Source organism: Typopeltis vanoorti, chromosome 14 (assembly GCF_054136105.1).
Source record: "Typopeltis vanoorti isolate ZY-2024b chromosome 14, IOZ_Tvanoo_1.0, whole genome shotgun sequence".
In the NCBI taxonomy this organism is placed as follows: Eukaryota; Metazoa; Arthropoda; class Arachnida; order Uropygi; family Thelyphonidae; genus Typopeltis; species Typopeltis vanoorti.
Window position 1 is genome coordinate 95026589 of NC_143562.1, and position 25657 is coordinate 95052245.

The 25657-nt window shown below is 36.5% G+C and overlaps 1 protein-coding gene across 1 annotated transcript in view; it reads right to left on the reverse strand.

Annotated features, from left to right (window-relative positions):
- Vha55 (V-type proton ATPase subunit Vha55) overlaps nucleotides 1-25657 on the reverse strand; it is a 243961-nt gene that overhangs the window by 86118 nt on the left and 132186 nt on the right. Inside the window, exons 6-8 of the mRNA XM_090404303.1 lie at nucleotides 18570-18709; nucleotides 7892-7993; nucleotides 3958-4055 (exon numbers count right to left, since the gene is read on the reverse strand). Of these exons, the coding sequence (XP_090260429.1) occupies nucleotides 3958-4055; nucleotides 7892-7993; nucleotides 18570-18709 (340 nt within the window). The remainder of the gene's footprint in view (nucleotides 1-3957; nucleotides 4056-7891; nucleotides 7994-18569; nucleotides 18710-25657) is intronic.

Here is a 25657-nt window from a genome sequence, read left to right on the forward strand (position 1 = left end):
CAGAAGTCCTGGTCAGAGGGTTGAATTCCAGATGATTGAATTCCAGGTCCAGTTGCCGACAGAGAAGGGCCGAGATCCGGTTGCAGAGGCGAGGTCCACTTACTGAAGCAGGAGAGGTGAAGTGCTATTACTGAAGAGAGCCAGAGGCAGTCGGCGGAGAACCAGAAGCAGTCCAACCCAGAGGAACAAACTTTACGGCAAACCCATGCCAGAGGAAAAATTGGGAGAATAGCTGATGCCAAGTGCCGGTCGGATGTCCTAGTGCTGCAGGAAGTCAACCGAAGCCAAAAACCGCAGAACGATCTTCAAGCCTGAATGCTGAAACTTCTTGCCTGAGCTTTTGAGTACCAGAAAGATTGCAGTCCAAGACCCGCTGATATTCCGATGAAACGCCCCCCTGAAGCAAGACTCTTCAGACAGAAATCTAAGGCCTGAGATGAAAGATAAACCATAGAGACTTTGATGCAGGACTTTGGAAGGTGTCGTGACAAACAGCCTCTGTAAGTGTGTTACATCCTTTTATGTACATTCTTTTTGTAATCTAGGAGATATGTCATAGATGGACTGATAAGAAATAGTAATAAGAAATATCTATAAGAGAGTACTCTGATTTGTTGTTAACTGGAATATAAATTGTAAGATAACTTGACATAGCTAGCTAATCTCTTTATGAGTAAATTAGTCTCAGCAATTTAATTTTTTTTAGCAGAGAAGTAACAGAGTAATTATATTGTATAGTCATTTAATACTGAAAAGGGAAAGTTTGTTTCTTTATACCAAAAGTATAAGGATAGGTAGAGAGAGAGAGAGAGTAACCACCCTATTGCTTATTTAATGTACCTTGTTTTTATTGTAAATAAATGTGTTTTAATTATATGTCAATAGAGTGCCTGATTGTTTATTTTACAATGCACTGTTCCTAAAAAAAATGCAAACTTAAGAGTAGGAAACCAAGTAAGACAGCAGAATCGTATAGTTAAGTGCAAATAGACCACGACTGTTTGTGTAAAGTTTTACTGAAGGAATTTGTGTTAGAGAAAGAGAGAGAGAAATCAACCGGCCATATTACTGAGTTTTATGCCAATTAAAAAAAAGATACTCGTGGTGCAGTCTTATCAAATAAATTTTCTAGTATCCATAAGCATAAAAACTCGTAGTGTGAAAGGTAGATAAACTAAGTACGCAATAGTAAGATAGAATAGTGAGAATAAGAAAGGAATATATATAAAAGTTAATAATAACAGTGGCTTATAAATAGCAAGTAGTAATAATAATACAGTTTACAGTAGGTGGATCGACACAGTAAAAAATGCCTTAGAAGACGGAAATATAAGATCTGATAATATTGGAATGTTGACAGCTACCAGGCTGACTGGGAGGATAATTGTTGATAGGAAGTTAATAATGATGTAACTTTTTCATGACATGTACCGTCAGGGGGTGTACAGGATAATACTATCATAATATCCTGTACACCCCTGATGGTACATGTCTGGAATTTGGGGATGATGAGGTACAATTTTTAATCAAGCTGGGAAATTATATGTAGAAATAGACAACAGAATTAACAAAACTAATATGGTTGGAAGTTAAGTGAATAAATTTATATGGAATAAGAGAGAAATTAGTCAACACACTAACTGTATGCAAAACAGTAAAATTTCAAATCAATTTTAACATATGGATCTGAGAGCTGGGTTAGAAATAAAACAGTTGGAGACCACAGATTGAGAGTTCTGAGAAATATTAGGGAATTGAACAAGAGACATCAATGGCAGAATCATATTAAATGCAATATTAGGAAGAAATCTGACACTGTTGGCATTCAGGAATGTGTGAACAGAGTCATCTGGTGGTATGGTCACGTAAACAGAATAGGAGAGGAAAGGTTAGTAAAAGAAGTATTTTTTGCCAGGGTGGCAGAAGAGGAAGACCAAGATTTATGTGGACTGACATAGTAAAATGTAAGATCTGACAATAATGGAGTCCTTCCACATAACAGATTAATTTGGAGGAAAATTGTTCATCAGAAGTTACTCATGATGTAAACTTTTCATTTAATGTCTATCATAATATCCTATACATATCCTGAGAGTACATATCAGTTATTTTATGATGATTTTTAGGTTGTAACCACTAAGAGAGATTGTATGTTTGACATTACAAATCTTTTGTTGAAGATACTCAAATGAGGAAGAGACTATGTATGCTGTGTTTACAGTAGGCATTTAATACTATGTTTCTTTAAAGAGTGATGTACTAATACGTTATGAACACCACAAATCTGTCCTTGCTGAACATGGAATTAATGTTCAGCAAGGACATTAATTACAAAGTTCCTTGACTAATATCATTAATTCAATGTTTAGCAAGGCCAGATTTGTGGCATTCATAACATCCTTTTAAAGAAATTTTAACATTCCTTTCAAGAGTTCTGAGGTTCATCTTCATAGTCTCAATTTCAATGATGAAATGTCCATGCTCAAAATCTGAGAAATTGTTGTTTAATAACTGTACTGCTTATTTTTTTTAATATACTAATACATACTCATATGAGATCCTGATAAAATATTCACCTGGGACTTGCAAATGTATGTGAGAAGATACAATTTTCAATGTGCTTGCATTTTTTTCAATTTTTCATTATTCACTTTCTAACCCTGTTTTTCTAAAATACTTAAACCAAAATGTCTAATTAATTCATGATGTACACACTCTCCAACCAAAACGCTGCAGCTTCAAATCCTGCTGTGGGTATGGAAGTCATTAATTGCCTTTAGGTAAGAGATGAATTATCAGTATCCAGTATTAGACCCATAATTGTGCTTATTCAAAGCCTAAAGCAACTTTAAAAAGTTCCATGTTTGGTCTCTAGAGCAAGATTTCCAGAATGCAGAAAGTAAATTTTAAAAAAAAAAAAAAAAATGAATAAAAACAGCAGAAAAAAATGTAGATGAGTGGAAGTTACAAAAAAAAAAAAAAAGACAATAGTTTACATGTATATTTATGTGATCTTTTATTCAACATAACAGAGTAAAAGAATATACTGTATTTTTCGATAGATAATGCGTACCTAACGTATAAGGCGCACCTCCAACATTTTCATCACTCCTTTTGCTATATAGATAACGTGCATGCACCAACTAGCAGTAGAGTGAGAAAGTATAGACAGAGGACGGAGGAATTCTTTAAAAGCATGTGCACTGCTAGTAGCAGTGGTCGATTTTTTAATTCAAAATTTTACAATTTTCACATTATTGGGGAGCACTGTGACATTACTACGACTTTTTGTGTGACCCGAAAGATAACTTGTGTGGGCTGCATCATTCTCCTGTCATTAGTTGAAGAGAAAATTGTTGAAAATTGTTGAAGAGAAACAATTTTCAAAAGAAAGACTTCCAAAAGGTTGTGATTCCAAAAATATTATTGTTACTGCTAATGATAAAGGTTGGATAAATTCCGAGGTTATGGTTGGTGAATGTGCGGTGAAAGAGAAAAATGGCATTTTTCAACCCAAAATCTTTGTTAGTGTTGGATTCATGTAGGGGACACACAACAGCAGAAGTTAAAACAATTGTAAGTATTTCAAATTGACCGTCATTGATTATGAGCTGAAGAAATACCAAACGAAATTTTTAACACAATCGATTCTTTCAATATTGAGTCTGATGAAGAATTTTTTGGATTTGAATAATGTAATGTTCAATAAATATTAAGTAATACTTCTACCTTAGTTTTGTTATTACATTTTCTTTACCTCTCATACCTTTTAAATGTATACTGCGCATGTTCATTTTTAACGAATTTAGACTTTTTTTGTATAGATAACGCGCGCGTTATCTATTGAAAAATACAGTAAATGTTTTCATACAAAGCAAAAATTATATTACCATACATCAACATGGATTTGACATTAATTTATAAAAATATTCCATAAAAACTGATACATTTACTTACGTTGGATCATTAGCAAGATTAAGAAATAAACAAACATTTTCCATGGAACCATTTTCTTCAAAGTCCTGTTTGAAAAACCTAGCAGTTTCCATATTTACCTGCAGAAATTAAGCTAAAATCACCATACTTATTATATGGAAAATCTGTGTTCATTCAGATCTGCACCTTTTAATTTAAAAAGAGAATAATTTGATGATTTAAATTCTAAACTGGTTTTCCAAATATTTAATTGTTTTTGTTATGTTTTTTTTTTTTTTGAAATTTAAATCTTTGCTTGTCTTGAAACAATTGAATAAAATCAATCAATACTTTTATTGATTTCACACCCATCATCTTTATTTGGTAATGCATTTCTTCATCAACAGCAACTGATACACTAGGTCTGTAACAACACCCGACCATGTAATTGATTTTGTTAACTCCACCTCACACAAGGTTGCTTCAAACTCACTGCCGCATGGAAAACTGTTACTAGTATTGTAGTCATAGAGCTCGATTCTAACCGGATTCAAGTCATTCAATACCACTAGCAGCACACCCCTCTTCTCATATCCTGTCTCTCCTTCATAAAAGTAACGTACCTTTTAGACTCGATAGTTAGTATGTCTGCTTTTGATAGCCAGGTCTCACTGATGCCTACAATCTTAAGTCCTAACATATTCACCAAGAGCATGGTGCATTCTTTGATTCCAGTACTGCTGCTGCTTTACATCACTGTATTTAGGGTTCTTAAGTAGTTTGTGTTACCTGTTACCCATTTCCTTTGAGAAGAGGAAGTCCTGGTAATTAAAGCTGTTTATACTACTTTATGGATGGATTATACAATATAAGTGAAACTCTGCAATTTTGAGCTGAACAAACCCACTTCCATTGATTAAAATATAATCAATTTGCAATCTTGTTCCATTGTCCAATTTCTTTCAGATATGTATGGAAGTTTCCTCTATAAACTGACAAGTTATGAATTTTGCATAGTTGACTGGAAGATATCCATTTTCACTTGTATTGTGGTACATGAAAGGCCATATATTATTTGTGATTCCTGAAACATCTGATCCAATTTGTGCATTAAAATCTCCACCTATGCAGAGATGTGTTGGACAGTATAGAGAAAGTCTGAGAGTTGAGGTGAGAATATAGAAGATGAATATCAAGAAAGTGTCCCAACATTCTGGAGACAATTGAAAAAAACTTAGAAATGGGAAAGAAGCGGCTTCCATACCTCAGTCAGTACTGAAGATGTCCTTCAGCTAGAAAGATCTGGGTTTGAATCCTATCTAGGATATGAAGAAACTTTATCAGAGCTTTTCAATTAAAGGTGAGTCAGCTGATCTCACATTGAGGCAGCAGTGTTTATCCTCCAAGAAACTCTGGTTTTCATCCTGCAAAACTGGCAAGAAACAATGCAAATAAATGAACTGTCTAATCATAAACATTACACAAGTTTTAAACATACTAAACTACTTAGACATGACAGTCCACTGAGTCTAAAATGAAAAAGGAACATCAGGTGGAGGAAAGAGTAGAATATGAGGAATAAGAGATGATAAAGGCAACATAAAAACTGAAACTAGAGATACTCTGGATATCTCAAGATATCTGCTGGTCTGGTTGACCAAGTGATTAGCATACCTCCTCTCCAACAACAGGCTGTGGGTTCAAATCCTGCCATGGGCATGGATGTTTGTGATCGTCTTTAGGTGGGGGATAAATTTCATTCCAGTGTGAGACTACTGCCTTGCTTACCAGAGGACTAAAGCAGCTTGAAAAATTTCCATGTTTGGTCTCTAGAGCAGGGTTTCTGGCCTATGTAAAAAATAAATTTACAAAAAAATTACTTTCAGACACTCTTAAATAAGATGAGCAGTGACAGAATAATGGTAGAAAATATTCAAGGGCAATTGCTATTTCAGTGATACTTGTGTGCCATAAGGTTTGACAAATTGCAATAAGACAAGGAAATGAGTGAATAATAATAAATTTAATAGCACAATATTTCAACCTAAAAATTATAAGTAGTCATCAGCAGCCTCAAGCAGTTATAATACAAAGTAGGATAGATCTAAACCATAACAGCTACAGAAAGAACTTCTAGACAAAACACTAAATGTGTCTGAACAGCTTCTAAGAATGGATTACATAACATATTTTCATTCCTCCAAGCCTAGCTCAAACAACAACGAGACAATATAAATGGTTCCTATTCCATACATTTCTGGCATCTCAGAACCAATCTCATGAATCCCTAAAAAATATAATCTAGTGGCTATGTTCATTCCTTGCAACAAACTATCATCATTACTTCCATTTTCTAAAGATAAGTAATTCTTCTATCCATCAAATTTTAACTACACTGCTTGGAAAGAAGTGAATGGATATCCCATTGGGAAAGTGAATCACACCATGCAACAAGTCATGTGTTTGTAACTGGTATGAATTGGAGGAATATAATGTTCCCAACTCAGTGCAACTGCACCCGGGTAAAATACCTGAGAAAAGGGAACTGAGAGTTTAAAAGAGGCATTGTGACAGGATGCCATGTTGCAAGCATATCTGTTTGGCAAATTGTTAACAAGCTGGGCCATCCCAGATCAACAATCAGTGAATTCATACTGAGATAGAAGCACAGGAAGTCAACTGCAAGTGCCACCCACAGTGGAAGACCCATGACACTCACCAAACATGACCATAGGTTGCTATAAAGGATAATATGTAAAAACCATCATTAGTTGGCCAACACATTGAATGCCGAGTTCTGGGCATCAACATGAATCTACACAAAAACATTCAGAACCAAGGCACAACATGAGTTTCCATGGTGGGAATGCAATAAGCAAGCTCACATTATCTGAACCAACATGCAGCATTGTCTTCAGTGGTACAAAGAGCATGTACAAGCTCTTTGCACCACTTCCACATCCCAAGGATGCTTGGGATGTGGAAGCTTGAAATGTTGTATTATGGAGTGATGAATCACACTATACCCTCTACTGAGAAGATGGACAAGTGCAAGTGTGGCAGATGTCTGGTGAACATCTCTTACCAGAGCACATAACCAAAATATGAAATTCGGAGGTGGCTGTGTGATGGTATGGTCCTGTTTTTCCTGGTTCGGCCTTAGACCTCTGTTTGTGATGCCACAAACATTCAACTCCAAAATGTATCTGAATATTCTGGACAATGCAATGCTTTGTAGCATTTCTACATCAACTGACCATTATCTCTTTCAGTAAGACAATGCACTGTTTCATTAGGCTGCTGTAACTGCATGGTTTGTGGACACGAAAGTTGCCACACTTGACTGGTCTCCACAGAGCCCTGATCTCAACCTTACTGAACATCTGTGTGATGAACGGAAGCATCAGATGAGGTCAAGGGACATCTACTCCACAACACTCCAAGACATATGCCTACAGGAAGAATGGTCCAAAATTCCCAATGATGACTTGTACACTTGTGGAAAGTATGCCTTGTAGGTTTGCTGCACTCATCACAGGGAAAGCAGGTCCTACATCTTAAGGTGGATCCATGGCTGTATGTCCTCGCACTATGGTATTCCTTAACTTCTTCCCAAGCAGTGTATATAAATGGAAAAATCATATGCAATTATGGCTCTTCTCAATTCATCTCCTATCATACCTCAGCAAAATAATTACAAGCTTTACTCCGTCTGCTCATTTTTATTTCTTCCATAACACCGTTTCATATCCTGCATGCTTTTCACCTTGAAAAGTATGTATGGAATGCAACAGGCATCACATGAAGTTATGTGAAGGTGTGGTGAATCCTATAGGAGCCATCTATATAGAGCCTTAAGAATAGTTTTAGTGATCTGTATAATCAATGAATTTAAGCATTAAAAAATATATAAATAAAATAAAGATAAAACTCAAATATTGCCAGTTTATTATAGTCAAAAGAAATATGTACTTACACCCATAGCAGCAAAAACAATGGCAAAATTATCATGCTTATCTGAAACTTCTCTTCCAGGGATCGTTACCAAACCTCCTTGTCGACATATCTGAGCAGCAATCTATAAAATCAAGATTTCAAAAACAATCGTGTCAATTACAATATAAATAGTGACAATGAATTACAAGCTACTTTTTTTTAAATGAAAACAAGAATGAAAAAGTCGCATGTACATTTCTTTAAAAAAAAAAATTTTGTGTGTGTGTGTGTGTGTGTGTGAGAGAGAGAGAGAGAATCATCTATATCATTCAATGAAGCTGTCTTTTGCAACATACTGTATCATTTTTAATGTATAACTCCCAGAGTTAAAAATGTTGTGATCATAATTAAAAAACACATGTACTAACCACAGTGATAAGTTTGAATACGTAAATATTTCATCCCAAGTATCTTGGGATGAAATCCCAAAAATAAGTTACTTGATGAAACCTCCTCCTTAGATGAAGAAACAATTAAAAAACTCAAGACATACCATGCTAGACCTCCTAGAATTTATAGCTTACCTAAGCTTCACAAGATTAATTTTCCACTCAGACCCGTAGTAGATTCTATTAGCAGCTCGACTTACAAGTTATCAAGATTCTTATCTAACCTTTTCCGTCCTCACATAGGCCACTCAGCCTCTTCAATTAAAAATTCCACAGAGTTTCACGCAAAAACAAAAGACATTCAACTGTTAAAAACTGAACTTGTTAATTAGCTTCGGCATTGTGTTCCTCTTCACTAACATTCCCCATAAAGAAACAGTACAATTATTAACTCAAAAATTTCCGTCTGATTCAAATTATTCAAATTTGTTCACTTGGAAAGGTAAAATTTACAAGCAAGAAGAAGGAACAGCAATGGGGTCTCCTTTATCACCAAACTTAGCAAACCTGTTTCTAGAACACATAAAAGGAAAAAAAAAATTTCACTTTTGAACCCAAACCAAAAATTTGGCTACGATATGTTGATGACGACGTCTTTGCAGTCTGGGATTATCCTGAACATGAATTACACCTGTTTCTAGATAAAATAAACCTTCTTCACCCGCACATCAACTTTATGCTAGAAAAAGAATCTCCACAGGGTATCTCCTTTCTGGATTTACACATTCAAAGAAAAGAAGATGGTTCCACTGCCACATCTGTCTATCGTAAGTCTACATTTTCAGGTCGCTACATTCACAATTCTTCCACTCATCATCCATCTCAGAAATTTGGCATCATTAAATCACTAGTTACCAAAGCACACAAATTCTGCTCCTCTGAAGAATCTCTAAATCAAGAACTAGAAATAATCAAAAATAACCATACTAAATGATATAATCTTAAAACAACTCAAAAAATCATCAGTCACTTCTCCACACATCAACCTAGACAAGAAGAAGCCAATACCTTATGTCAAAGGCATCTCCGAACGTCTTTCAAAAATTATGAAGAAATACAATTTTGCCACTACTTACAAACCCATCAACCAGATCTATAACTTGTTATCTTTTCCTAAGGACAAACTCTCACCTCTGATGTTACCTGGCATTTATGAGATTCCATGCTCCTGCAATTTGTCTTACTTTGGACAGACAGGTAGATCTGTTCAGAAATGCATCTCGGAACATCAAGACCACATTTGTCTTTTCAAACTGCAGAAATCTTGTCTCTCTCAACACACAGTTGAAAACCCAAACCATAGGATCCATTGGGAAAAGTCGAAATTTTACATAGATCTTTATATAAACGTTCATGTTTATATAAAGAAAGTGCTGAAGCCCTACTACACAGACCAAATTTAAACTGCAACAACATTCTTACTATTCCTTAAGTATGGGAAATTGTCATACAAAATTGTGTAAAATAATCTCTTCGTGTATGTTTTTTTTTTTTTTTTCACAGTTATATTTTAATTTACTTCTATAACACGCTACTGCACGCATATTGAGATTCCATTGTAATCATGCACCCTAACTGTATGTTATTCCTAGTATTGTTTGAATTACTGTACTGAGGATGTCCCAAGATACTTGGGATGAAATATTTACATATTAAAACTTATCACTGTGGTTAGTACGTGTGTTTTTTAGTGATGAATTCACCACAGGTTTCATAGTATAAAAACGTTGTGATCATAAGTTGCTCATTAAAAATTACTGTGAAATAAATTCTTCACGTTAAAATCACTGATCACAAAAATAATCTTCAGTTATTACATTCAAAAATAAAAATATTTGCCATTTATATAGTTATAAATGGAAAAGTCAGTACTTACTGGTCTGTAGTAGGTACTGACTTAACTGTTAGCTGGTTGAATGAATAGCACTTCTACATTCCAATTCACAGACAGAAGGCTCAAATTCCATTGTAGCATGGATGTTCATGCATGCCTTTAAATGGACGACAATATATATATATATATATATTGCCATGCGCATGAACTTCCTCCTCCTTAATGAAGATCTGAAGGAGCTCTCAGACAGGATGCTTGGGAGAGAGATTTGCATGAAAGAACATATTAGAGATATAGAGAAAAGGTAAGTGTACGAATCTGCTTTTTCATACTACTAATGAAAAGTACTGAGTACTTTTACAACTTACAAGAATGTCATATGTTGAATTCAACAGGTATGTTCACAAATTCAAAGAACCTAATGAAATAACATGTTGTCCAACAAAACTTAAGAGCTTATTTTAAATCAACTATGATCAGCATACATAAAAGAACTAAGAAGCTGTGAAGTAGGTTATGATACACATTACTAGTGTAGCTCAACAATGAGACACATGTCTGAAATCTCAGAACATCAATTCAACCATTTGATCTATGGGAGTTTATATTTTAGGAATTAATCTGTTAAGTTTTTCAAATTGAAATATTCTATTCTGATGAAGTATACCACAGAGCATAGGAAACTTGAATTAAACAATTCTTAGTATTTTCTCACAGTGGATCATACTGGATGCAATATCAACTACAGAAACTTAAAATCTATATAAGTGTAACCTGCTGGTTTCTTCCATTAGGCTTCTTTGGCTTCTGGTGTACGTGTTTGTTAATTTTTATTGTTTGGCACTGTCAATTCTTTTGCAATAAGGTATTTATTTTCCTATTTATTATTTGATGTCTTCTTAACTGTACTCAAATTTTGATATATTGACTGAAACACCGGTGAGAAAATTTTCTTATATACTGTTCTGTTATGGGCTAGTTCAAGATTATCTGTACACCTTTGAATAATTAAATTAAAGAAAATAACGATAAAATTACTTAAATTTTAAAACAAAATTTAAAACAAAACAAAAATTTTAAAACAAACTTCCCATATGCAGCTGAAATACAGGTCTTCACTTTATTTCTCAATACTAGTGTCACATGAAATGAAATTTTAACATTGATATTTGTCTTCTTGGGAGAAAGAAAAAAAAAATGTATAAATGAATGCTCCCAAAGAGAAATACTTAGTTAATTCTCTTGTGAAAATAGTTTATTTTTCAAAAATAAACTGCAATCAGAAATATCTGTAGATGAAACAGTTCAATAAATATTTCAAAAGGATGATAATACCATATTTACTGACTTGAAAAGTCAACTTTTAAGAATGTCGTTTTTCAATGTAGTGCTGGCACAGATTTCAGAAAGACCTGTTTCTTCCCCCCCCCCCCCTCACTCCCAAATCTGGAACTGGAAAAAGTCAAAATGAGAGGTGTTGGCACCAAGAAGCAAACAAAACATAGATATTATTGTTGCATACAATAAGTACCTGTACCCTCTAGTCTCAGAATATGAAAATTGCAGTTCCACTAAATTATGGATGCCAAAATATCAATATATATGAATACTATGAATACATATATATATATACATACATATATATACAGGGTGTTCGGGATAAATTTGACATATTTATAATTAATTATATTTTTCCGTAAGTTACATGTATTAACACACACTTCTCTTCATTTAAAAGTTTGGACCCTTCTTCATTCATATACAAGATGTCAGAAAGGATGGATAGCTGGAACCCACCTGAATCATGGAAGAGAATAACTTGTATCATGATGATTCGTGCCCGCCATCAAAATAAGGATATTACGACTGCTGCCCAATGCTCCCTGAATACAGTAAAAACAATCAGGCATGAACTAGAGACTTGCAATGGTGACTACGAGGATGTAGCAAGAAGAAAGATCCCTAGCAGACGATCTGATTGCGTTCGTACAGCAGAATTCCTCGCAAATCTGCAGGAACAGGTGTTGAAGAACCCTGGCATTGGAATTCGGGCTTTGTTCGTGGAGTTGCTAACTGTAGTCAAGCCCTGGATAACAAGGGTAGCCAATGGTAGGCCGTATGTATGGCAGCAGGATTCGGCCCCTTGCCACACCTCTGGGAAAAGTCAAAAATGGTTGTCTGAAAATTTCTACGACTTCACCAGTCCAAATGTTTGGCCTCCAAACTCCCCAGACCTTAACCCCATGGATTATTTTGTATGGGGCGCAGTTGAAAAAGACACCAATCGCACTTCCAGTAATACAAAAGCCCAGTTAATGGATAAAATTAAAACAGTTTTTACGGCCCTTCCCAGGGAGACTGTAGCATCAGCTTGTTCGAGGTTCCGAAGCAGAATTGAAGCTGTGATCGATGCTAATGGTGGTTATTTTGAGTAAATCTTGTTGATAGTATTGTAATTAACTCTGCCTGTAATGTTTTTTTGTCAATTCATTAAATTTAATAGATACAAAGAAGATTTTCTTTTTCCTTACGAAACTGTCAAATTTATCCCGAACACCCTGTATATATATATATATATTTTTTTTTTTTTTAAAAAAAGATTAAATGACTGAAAGCTGAGAGACAAAAAGTAAAAAATACTGTTTTAATTCAGCATGACTAGTTTCATCTTCAAGAAGACTTCTTTGGGTGCACAATAAGAGAGAACAACCAAAATATTGTGAAAGAATAAAAAAGTCTAAACATCAAAGTATTAGCATAAAAAATAGTCTAAACATTAAAGCATTAACATATGAACATTTGAAGCTGTTCTCTGTACCTCTTCATTGTTGGGCATGTGCATGCGTTCAAAATCTCGTGAACGTCAAAGTTGGATTCCAGCACAATGGCTGTCTGAGAGATTATAACAACCTCAGCAGAAAAGCACTAGCTCTTCTGCCATATGTGACGTCTCTTACATGTTTTTCAAGACGTAATTCGATGGATTTCTCCGTCTGGCCAAAATAATATTTATCACAGTTGCACCAAATTCGGTAAATGTCTGGATATTTAAGGTATGGAGTTTCAGAAGAGGAGTAAATGAAATCTGGATGTTGTATTTCTTAAGAATTTTGGCCAATTTTCGCGAAACAGAGCTGATATATGGTAGGGAAATGTGGCCTTTTCACTATATTACGATTTGTGTTTCACATTTCCCTACCATATATCAACTCTGTTTCGTCAAAATGGTCCAAAGTTCTTATGAAATACAACATCCGGACTTCATTCACTCCTCTCCTGAAACTCCATTCCTTGCTAAGTAGGCCCAAACAAAGACATGACAACCTTAAATATCATGGCGTTTACCAAATTTGGTGCAACTACAATGAACCTTATTTTGGCCAGACAGAGAAATCCATCAAATTATGTCTTGAAGAACATAAAAGAGACGTCACATATAGCAGAACAAGAGCTAGTGCTCTGTCGAACCATGTTCTGAATTCTGCTAACACTAGTGAGGAAAACTTTGTTCATCCAGTTTTATGGGACAAATCCAATAATATCTTTCACTGCTATGATAAACTAGAAAGAAGAATTGTGAAATCTAAAGAAATCATCCTTAATCAAATATATCTTAACAACAACCTCAGTTATAATCTCTCAGACTGCCATTGTGCTGCCATCCAACTTTGGCGTTCATGAGATTTTGAATGTGCACGTGCCCAACAATGAGATACAGAGAACAGCTTCAACTGTTCATATGCTAATGTGTAAATGTTTAGACTTTTTATTCTTTCACAATTTTTTGTTGGTTGTTCTCTCTTATTGTGCACCTGAAGAAGTCTTCTTGAAGACGAAACTAGTCGTGCTGAATTAAAATAGTATTTTTTACTTTTTATCTCTCTGCTTTCAGTCATTTAATCTTTTTAAAAAATATGCCTCTCAGCCAAGTAAATCCGTTATGCCATATATATAATATATATATATGGCATAATGGATTTACTCAGCTTCAAGACATACTTTAAAAAAAAATTAAATGACTGGAAGTTGAGAGATAAAAAAATAAAACCCTGTTTTTATTTCGTCTCCAGTATAAAAAAAACATTAATATTAAAAAAGAAGAAATTATGGCCAGTTTTGATATCGTCTCTCTTTTACTAATGTTCCTACAGAAGAAGTCCTTATGATACTAAAAGAGAAATTATCAAAAAAGGGCATGTCTTTATTAACTCACTGCATTAATTGCGGCCATTTCAAGTTTAATGACACTATTTACAAACAGAAATCTGGCTTAGCCATGGACAACCCATTATCGCCAATACTAGCAAACATATATCTGGAATATTTCAAAGAGAAAGCTATCTCCTCTTTTCCTCTAAAACTAAGAATATGGAAAAATATATAGATGACATCTTTTTAATCTGGAGCCACAGCCCTAAATCTCTTCAGAACTTCCTTGACCACCTTGAATAGTCAACACCCAAATATAAAATTGACTGTTGAATTAGAAGTTGATGACTCTCTCCCTTTCTTGAATGTTACACTCACTCGCATCTCTGAAAAATTAAAAATCGCATTTACAGGAAACCTACTCATACAAATAGATACAAATGTGTGCAATCACACCATTATCCACCTCAAAAATTTGGAATCATCTCTACACTAGGCAATCGTGCTCGCTCACTCCTGTGTGAAGAAGATATCAAAAAAGAACTTCAGTTTCTCCATACTGCTTTTCAACAGAATGGATATTCCAAGAAAACAATAAATTACTTTTCAATCCACTCCCTCACCATAATACAGATAAACAGTGAAAGAGGCCACATTTCTCTACCATATATATCAGCTGTTTCACAAAATTGGCAAAGGTTCTTAAGAAATACAACATCAGGACTTCATTCATGATGATGTTGTATTTCGTGAATCCCTTCCAAAACTCCATTCCTTACTGAGCCGACCAAAAACAAAGATATGACAATCTTAAATATCCCGGCATTTATTGGATATGGTAACTGTGATAAAACTTATTTTGGCCAGACAGAGAAATCCAATCAATTGCCCACTGAAGAACATCAAAGAGACACTACATACAGCAGAACAAGACCTAGTGCTCTGTCCAACAATGTTCTGAATTCTAACACTAATGAGGAACCCCATCCATTCAGTTTTGTGGGACAAATCTGATAATATCTTTCATTGCTACGACAAACTGGAAAGACAAATAATTGAATCTAAAAAAATTTCCCTTGATCCAATACATATTACCAACAACCTTAGTTATAATCTCTCAGACTGTCATTGTACTGCCATCCAACTTTGGCATTCACGAGATCTTGAACACATTCGCACGCCCAACAATGAGATTATACAGAGAACAGCTTTAAATATCCAGACGGTAACTTCTTCTTCTGCAGCTTTTCCCACTTAAGTAGGGTTGCTGTTTGTGGTGAGTGTCTCCTCCACAACCTTCTGTCTTGGGCTGTAGCCACATACAAGTTCTTCATGCTCAAGTCCTTCTCCATCATTGACCTCCATCTCTTCTTTGGCCGCCCGTGCTTCCTCCTCCCCTGCACATTCATCTGCATGACCTTTCTTTCCACATACTCTTCTTCTCTTCTCATCACATGACCAAACCATCTCAACCTTGCCTTCTGTATCTTTGCTCCTAAGTTTGTAACTTTCACCGTTCCCCTTACATAATCATTTCTCAGACGATCCTTTCTGGTAACACCGCACACCCACCTAAGCATTCTCATCTCCGCTACCTCCATCCTGCTGATGTTATTTTTACTCAGAGCCACAGTTTTCATAGCTGGTCTCACTACTGTCCTGTAGATTTTGCTTTTAAGATTGATCGGTACCCTCTTATTGTATAGCATGCCAGCCATCTCTCTCCAGTTCCTCCATCCTGCTTGTATCCTGTGTCCCACTTCCTTCTCAGCCTCACCATCCTCTTTCATTGTTGAACCTAAGTATCTAAAGTCACTGACCTTCCTGATGACATTTTCTTCCAGCTCTAGATATCTGTCTCCTGGCTGCAATCTGCTTTGCAACACATATACTCTGTCTTACCTCTGCTCAGTCTTATACCTTTCTCTTCCAGTACTTTCCAGTTTAGCTGCCACTTCTTCTCTTGATTTTGCACACAGCATGATATCATCTGCAAACGACATAGTTCAAGGCACGTCATCTCTCACCTCCTCCATTACAATATTAAATAGAAACGGACTTAATGCTGACCCTCGATGCAAGCCAACTGTCACTGGAAAACTTCCTGTGTCTCCCAGGCAGGTTCGAACTCTTGTCTTCACATTTCTATACATCTCCTGCACCAACCTGACATATTTCTTCGGTACCTTCTTCTCCCTCAAACACCTCCAGACTTCTTACCTTGGTACTCTATCATAAGCTTTCTCCAGATCAATAAAAACCAGATGTAGCTCCCGTTGCTTCTCTCGAAACTTTTCCATCATCTGTCGTAACCCAAAGATAGCATTTGTCGTCGACCGACCAGGCATGAAGCCAAATTGCTCTTTTGCAATCTCCACCTCCTTCCTCGGTCTTCCATCAAGAACCCTCTCTAGGACCTCCATTGTGTTGGACATCAACTTTATTCCTCTGTAATTCTTACAGTCTTGGGCATCCCCTTTAGTCTTAAAGATGGGGACAAGAGTACTTTCTTCCCTCCATTCCTCAGGTATATTTTCCTGTTGACAAACTTTTATTAACAGGTCCCACAGCAGGTCAATTCCCTCTTCCTCTAGTGCCTTCCATGCTTCCACTGGGATGCTGTCAGAGCGATATACTTTCAACAGCTTTCTCTAAATCCAGAGTAATTTATTAAAAATGTGGCACACCATTTGGCAACTCGTATAGGTAGAGATAACCTTGCTAACGCTTCTGGCTGGTTTCTCCACTTGGGCCTGGCTCCCACTGAAGAGGCCTCAATAAAGATCGAAACTAGTCTGGGTAGTGGCCCTTCCCGTAATGCATAACATTAGACATATCCGCAAGGAGATGTGTTTTGCATTGTGGGAGATACTGAGATAGGAGTGCTAGTAGCTTGCTCCACCTTTGCAAGGAGTCACCCTGGTGTTGCACCACCTTACCCCCAGTCCTGAAGATACTTTCAGGCACAAACTTTGTTTGCTCACACTTGGATAAAGGATTAAACTAAATTTATTACATTCTAACCAAGTGAAAAATAAACTTTCAATAGCTGTATACAAAACAGTGTTTAGATCAGTTTTAACTTATGGATCTGAGAGCTGGGTCAGAAGTAAAACACTTGATCAAAGACTATAGACGACAGATATGAGAAGCCTGAGAAAGATTAGAGGCGTGAACAGATGGCATCAATGGCAATATCATGTTAAAAACGAGCATATTAGGAAAGAAGACATTGTCAGCATCCAGGAATGCGTTAGCAGAGCTAATCTCAGGTGGTATGGTCATTTAAACAGAATAGGCGAGGAAAGATTGAAAGGTTGGTCATTTTCCTGCCAACCTGGCAAAGAAAACGACCCAGAGGAAGACCAAGATATAGGTGGATTGATATGGTACAAAGTGCCTTAGACGACAGAAATATAAGATCTGATAATATCGGAGTATTGACAACTAACAGACTGATCTGGAGGAAAATTGTAGATAGGAAGTTAGTAGTGATATAAATTTTTCATGTAGTACTATCATATCCTGTACACCCCTTGAGGGTATATGGCAGGAATTTGATGATGTTTTTACCAAAGTCTTCCCATGACTTCTGTTTAGCTAATTTTACACAGTGTTTTGCTTTCTTACCTTTGTCTCTGCATTCTCTAAGAGAACAAGCTGGCTCATTTGCCAGGAACTTTTGATATTCTTTCTTTTTTTCTTTCACTGCCTCTTTCCTGTTTCTGATCCTTGCAGACAATCTCACCACATGCCTCACTGACTGAATCAAATTTGAATACATTAGCATTGAAAAAATTAACCACTCGATATGTGATTTAACTCAAACCAGATCATGATTCATTTTTGTTTTGTTTTATCATAGATTTTAATTTTTGCTCAAAAAAAAAAAAAAAAAAAGTGATGTCAAAAATGAGATTTAGAATATAAATATAAAAACACATATGAAGCTACGAAATAGAACACATGAAACAAGATCACAATTCTTCCAACCCACACGCAACCACCACCAAAAGAATTCCCTTTCAGGAACAAGAAAATTAATTTGTGAATTTGTTGTACAGTAATGTTATGATTTTGTCAGTGAATAGCATACATTCTAAATATATTTTTATGTTTGTTTCATAGAATAAATTTAGTTTGAAAAAGTAAATAAACCAAAATACCTAAACATCCTAGTTTAACCAAGAAAGCTCACTATTAATTAAGCAATGGAAGCTTTATTGTTTTATGTGAAAGCTTTTCCTGGTTTGTAAAGTATCCTTATAATTATTCAATTAAAATACCTCATTATGAGGAAGCCCAGCAGCAGAAAAAATTGGAATTTTCTGTCCTCTTGCAATGCTATTCATTACATCTATTGCTGAAATACCAGTCTGTATCATTTCTTCTGGATAAATTCGAGACCATGGATTAATAGGTTGACCTATGAACCAAATTATACACTATAAAAACTGCTAAAACTAACAAACTCCAAATATATGAATATACATGATACAACTATAATCACATATTAATAAGAAAAGACGGCCATAACATTTCAGTTCATGGAGTACCTTTTAAGTTTTAAAAATATCAATATTAAGTATACAAAAGAGAGGTGGAAAGGAAAGCCCTCTGCCTGAAAATGGTTGATTTCATCTTCTGAACAGAGTGGTCTGTCAGTTACTCTTCCAAAAAAAATACCTGGTAAAAGGGGTAAGGATTGCTGCTTCAAAAGCAACAATCTAAATAATTGGTCAAAAATGAAAACATGTTTAATTTTAGACCAACAGCAGCAATAACACAATTCCATGAGCTGGCTGCCAGTTAATGCTAGACTGGATCTAATGGTAGCAATGATAATAAAAGGAATGCCAGAATTAGATGATGTGGACATGGTGTACATGATGAAGGTAGTTGCAGTTCGTTGTAGTTGATGGATCGAGTAGTGGAGAAGGAGAGCGGTAAAGTATGTGCCCTCCCTCGATTAGTCTTTGTACTCCCTGGAGGTGTCGTTAATAATAATAATAACAACAACAACAACAACAAAGAGCCTGTGTAGGTCAGCAGAAGTGGCATTTGCACTCTACAGCGCTTGAACGCACAAAGAAAGACTTGGTGGTTTAAACCTAGTCGCTGACTAGAGGAAATTTTCCTAAGCCTTTTTTCGACTGGTTCCCAAGTTAGTTGATCTCTGGCACGGGAAAGCATGTTTTTTTTTTTTTTTCTCAAGAAACTCGGGTTTTCTGTCCCATAAACTCAAGAAAATCAGCCGCAAACCCATACTATTTTCAGACATGAAAAATATTGTGCTAGGGCCAGGGACCACGAGATGGCAACACTTGCTAGCTGCCTTCTTCACTGTGTACTGATTAATTAGTGATAGCCTTGGTCAGCTATCTCTGATTAGCTACCAGTGGAGATTGAACTGTCCACTCAGTCTCCAAAAGTTAGGGCTAAAAAACGGCTTCGCCTACTCCCTATATGGGAACAAAAAGGCATTAGCTGATTTTTAATTTTTTTTTTTTTTTTTGATAATAAAAACAAACTGTTTATTGACACTACCTGGAATCCTGTTCCTTGTGAGCTGCTTCTTCAGAAGAACAAAAACATAAATTAAGAATGCTAAAATCAGAGCCAAATATGCCATTCAAAAATAATAAAATGGTTAAACAGTTACAGCAATTACATAATTTGCATGAGGAATCCTAAGTGGTTCAGTTGTTGGATGAGAGAAGACTAAACCTGGTTTACTATTAAGTCCATGAGTTTTATCACACTGGCTAGGGATGCATAACATTATGCACCCCTAACCCATCTTTATGTTTTCTCTAATTCTTGGCACTCTTGGTATTTTTAAGAGAAGATGTGGCAGTTTAGACAAACAAAGATATAGACCAAAGGGGAGAAGTTTACCTCCATAAAGAAGTTTACCACTTGGATACCCTATATACAAAAGATTACATCATATCCTTTAGTATCCATGTAATCTTTTACATGCATGCCAGAGGGACTAAATGACAATCTGATCTACACTATAGATCAGATTGTCATTTATCTGACTTTCCTTGCACTTTATTACACAAAAATATGCTGGTCTACATAGGATGGTTAGACCAGGATTTTATTTTCAGAGAATAGTTTACAATTCTGTCTAACTTCTATCGATGTGAAACAGCAGGTCCAGTTGCTTCGGGATAAAGGCTCAGAATGGATGACATGCAAAATGCACCTATAGTTGACGTATTCTCTGATCACAGAGAGGGTATCTAAGATTATTCTCATTATCTCAAAATCATCAACTCATAATCGAGCTTTGAGTAAACTTACATAAAAATGGAGGAATGAGGATATTCCCTGCTTGTGCACTTCTCTAGTAGTAGCTGAAACGTGTATAAGAAATGTAAACATTTTGTCAAATATTTCCAAGAAACATGCCTTCTACTGCTAATGAAATAATTTATCCAAACTACAATTCTTAGTCTAGTGAAAGATGTCTAGTGCACTTTATAGTAAGTACACTAGACACTTTCATTGCTGAAATCTTATCCATTTCAGCAATGAAATCTTATCCATTTCATGAAAGACAATCAGCTGCTTTTGAAAGTGCTCTTCTGAGAGTGAGGTTATCCTATCTCTAAGCTCTGTCATAATCTTTTTCCATGTCAAAGAAAAACTGGCACCTGGTGTTCAAGTTTCAGAAATGCATCTGATGGATGTTACTAAACAGATCAAGAGGTCTAATGTTGATCACCATTTCATGAAAGCTACACTGGGTGCTAGAAAGAAGGCCACTACTCATTAGATAAAACCAGGGGATGAAAATTAAGCATTTTCTACAAGATGTTAAGACAGGTCAGAGAAACAGAATAATAACTATTTGTAAATTCTGGATCTTTTGCTGTGAGTTCAGAAAGTGCTCTTAAGTATTCTGTTATAAAATAAGAGTAGCAGATCAATGAAAGATGGAGATATTTATTCTCTCAATGGTTATCATCATCAGCACTTACTGCATGACTCAGATGAAAAGAAATTAAGCTGATCTTTCTTTTCTTGTTCTTTGACAGTCAAAAATTCAGGAGAATAAGAAACTGTTGCTGATATTCTAGAAAAAATATATATATCCCAAAATCTATGACACCAAGATATATAAGTCCCAAGACCTATGACATGACAGTATCATGTGGGGATAAGTAGATGGAAGCTAGATGGAAGAGAGGAATCTGTTGATATGTTTTTTGAAAACCTGAAGGTTGCAGTCATTGTGGAAGACAGTTCCATGAAGCAGAGATATAAGAAATGAAGGTGGTGGATGAAAAGTTGGTTCAATGAATTTAGAGGTGAACTGTATAATGGTGTTGACTGGTAGCTCTTCATTTATAACAGTACAGGAAAGTAGAGCAATGATAGCAACCAGTTCAGAGGAGCAGTGTTCATGAAAATACCTATAGAAGAAACATGATGCATAATAGAAAGTCTATGGGAAAAGGAGTGGAGTGAGATGCTGAGGGAGGGATTACCAATTAAGTGAACTGCTCGCTTTTGTATACAATCAACCATTCTGAGGAAAGTTTTAGTGCACCACCACAAATGTGGGAACAGCAATCTAAGGTTGGTTGGATTTGAGTTTTATAATGCATCAGGAGTTGACTGTTTTGGTGGCATTAAATTTACCACTATCCTCGCCCTACTTGAAAAGGAGATTGGTTAAAGACGATCATGAAGCACGAGTTACTGAGCACTAGAAGGTTTTGAAAATGAAAAAGGAGAGTGGAACTGTCATCAGCAAAGCTATAACAAGATTGGGTGCCAAGGAGAGATCACTGATGTGTAGAAGGAAAAGAGCAGTAACAACACTGGGCCCCAGGATACATCAACATTAATTGAAAAATGTTACAAAAGGAAACCAGGTACCATAACCCATACCAAATTCATTAGAATTTGGTATGGGTATCTGTAGATTAAGAGAGAATTATCACAAAGGACCTTTATAATGATAATTTGGTGGAATCTACACCAGTTTGATGTAAGATAAACCTATTCTTCTAGTTTTGTAGACTTATCCACTTTCCAGGGTTGAGCTTACCTTTGTCTGGCTTGTGTTTGTCATTTAATTTTGTGCAGTATGAATGGCCAGTGTCCATTTCTATGCAAAAATGTTCATTACATCATCTGATACACCTGTGACACATGCAGTGTTGCTTTTACTTCTATGGAAGAATAATCCATTTTTACTATGGAGGTGTCTGAAAGTTTTTTGTTTAATAGGATGATTTTAAGACTTTTTTTTTCTGGAGAATTCCTGCTGCAAAAGGATATCTTCCTAATTGGAGGAAATGCCAACTAGACCCACCTAATGAGTCTAGTACCCACTAGGTAGGCCTAGATGATCTTTGTTGTCTAGTGAAAGACCTCTCTTCTCTGTCTGTGTGTGAGTGATACCCTTCAAGAGCATGCCAAACATGCTTAGAGACCCAGAACAACCTCTTCCATTTTGAGGGTACATCAGTAGAAATGGTGGTGCCTCAGGCTAGCTGCCAGACAGTGCATGGACCCAAATCTGCCAGTAATGAGTCAGGTTCAGGTCCTTGCACTGTGTTGTCAACCAATTTCTTCTTCTTTTTCGATCTTCACGTGCACCCCACTGATGTGTCATAAATTCTTATACCTCTCGTGTGTGGGTTAGAAAAAAAAAAAAATGGTTATTATAATTACGGCTATTATAGCCTGTTTTGTTTAGGAGTGTCCCTTATTTTAAATACATTGGCTATTATTACTCAAAAAAGAGGTATATATATTTTAGGGCATTATGGGTGAGTATAGAAGGCAATAATAGCAGAATAAAAGAGGTGGAAAAATTTTTTTTGTACATACCCTGTTTTGATTCCAGGATGTCTTCCAATTTCATGATCTGCTGAAGGTTGTTTATAAGGGGAGGGGGAAGAAAAAGGTATTCTCCATGGATGTTGTTGCTTGAAATAGTTGCTCTGGGTGATGTTTCGAAAGACTATTCATGGAATCAGCCTCAGCCCTAAGAAACTCTCCAAACCGCAACAAATTTGGTTGTATTAGACTGCCCCAGATTTAGGAGGCTTACATCAGCAGACCTTCAGCCCAACAGCCAAGAACACCTACTTAGCCTGCTAGAGGGCACCATCAGGACTTTTAGGAGAACAATAGCTTCATCACTTCATTCTCAGTTACTGTGTTGTAGTGCCTACGTGCACGTGCCTTTTTTATAAGTTCCTTTTGAAGATGGCAACATGACGTTGCTGAAATATCGGAAATATTTATTAAAGTGTAATTTAATTTATATTCTTATCTACATTGTCAATTCCTTAAGTGATTTAGTAATACATAACCAATGTATAAGCCAGTCTACAAGAATTACCATCATCCACGGAGATGCGATCGAATGGAAGGCCCGGCAATACAGTAAAATGAAGTTGTCTAGACAATTAAATCGTCTTCTTCTTCTTTCACTCTGCCTTATCCCATGTTAAATGGGGTCGGCGCACCAATCTTTAACCTTCCTCTTCCAAGTTCTCCAGTCCAGAGCATTTTTCGGACTCCATCCTTTCTCCCTAAGATCCTCTGTCATCTTATCCCTCCACCTGAGCTTGGGCCTGCCTCTTTTCCTCCTTCCCTCCAACTCCATATACTCCACTCGTTTACCAACATACTCCTCACCCTTCCTCTCAACATGTCCAAACCACCTCAGCCTACTTTCTTGTATCTTCTTGCTAATTGGTCCCACCTTAACCGTCCCTCTGATGTAGTCATTCCTTATCCTGCCCTTCTTTGTCACACCACTCATCCATCTCAACATCCGCATCTCACTACCTCCATCTTCCTCTCCTGTGCCTTGATTATAGACCACGTCTCCGCACCATGGAGCATTGCCAGCCTCACTACCATCTTATAGCGCTTTTCTTTCCTCTTACAACTCACTCTCTTGTCGCACAGGACCCCGCTCATCTTCCTCCAATTCATCCAACCGCATGTTATTCGGTGCTGTATTTCCTCATCCAGGTCACCATTCCTCTACAACCGACCCAAGGTACTTGAATTTCTTCCCTGAAATTAGCCTTTCACTCTGGAGTCGTATGACGGTATCCTCGTCACTCCCCGTTGACATATATTCAGTCTTCACCCGGTTAATTCTCATGCCGCTCTCCTCCAATGCCTTTCTCCACTCTTCCAGGCTATTTTCAAGCTTCTCTCGGGATGATTCGCATAGAACAATGTCATCGGCAATTAAATCGTCTAACTTTCCTAAAACGCTGCCGGGATAATCAGGTAATCCTGAATTGTGTAAAATTCAAGCACCGTTTTGTTTCACAAAAAGCTGTCAGTATATATAACCATGACAGCTACACTTTGCTGCAGGAACAAATCGCCGCTACGCGGTTTCGCTTAGCGGACATTAACAAAGCTATTTTTGCTTTTGAAGAAGAGCTTTCATGCACTTTAAATCGCAAGCTTTGGTCAATTTCACATGATGTTTCATGTACCACTGCAGACAAAGAATTTGAAAAAATACGAGGTCGACAGATGAAAATATTCGAAAAATTAAAAAAGAACTTGACCGTCAATCAAAAACTTCCTACTAACATGGTAATCAACCTTTCTTCAGTCACTCTGAAGCCTGAAGCACTCAACGTGCTTTCACGTGGCCACAACTTCGGCAATGCTCCCAGAAAAATACCTAGTGAGGATATCATGATCCAGATCGAACGCGGAATCCGCAACCTTCCAAATCAAATCGCAACAGTGTAAGACTGGATGTAGCTTGTGTCCCCCCCCCCTCCAAAGCAAGCCCACCAAAAACCAACATATCCAAAAAGGAATATAAAGCTCTGCAAGAAATGAGGAATAATAAAGAAATACTTATCACCAAAGCGGATAGGGGAAATGCAAATGTAGTACTTAATCAAAAGGACTACACAGGTAAGCTTAATGCTCTTCTATTAGAACAGGCTACTTACCTCCATATCGAATACAATCCCACCAACTCACAAATCAGAAAACTTCACAGGCTCCTTAAGAAAGTCACTTCTTGGCCTGTAGAAGTTACCAACAGATTAAAGCCGTTTAACTCTATACCCCCCCCCCTGTATTTATGGACTCCCAAAAATACATAAAGAAAATGTGCCATTACGTCCCATAGTGGATGGCATTGATTCCCCCACATAAAATTAGCTAAACTTTTAGCCAAAGCACTCACACACTATACTGGAAACACACCATCACACATAAAAAACTCAGCCCACTTCAAAGCCAGCATAGAAAATCTTACACAACAACATACTGACATAATGGTCAGCTTTGACGTCTCCTCCTTATTCACAAATGTCCCACTCAAGGAAACTTTAGAGCTAATCCAAGCTAA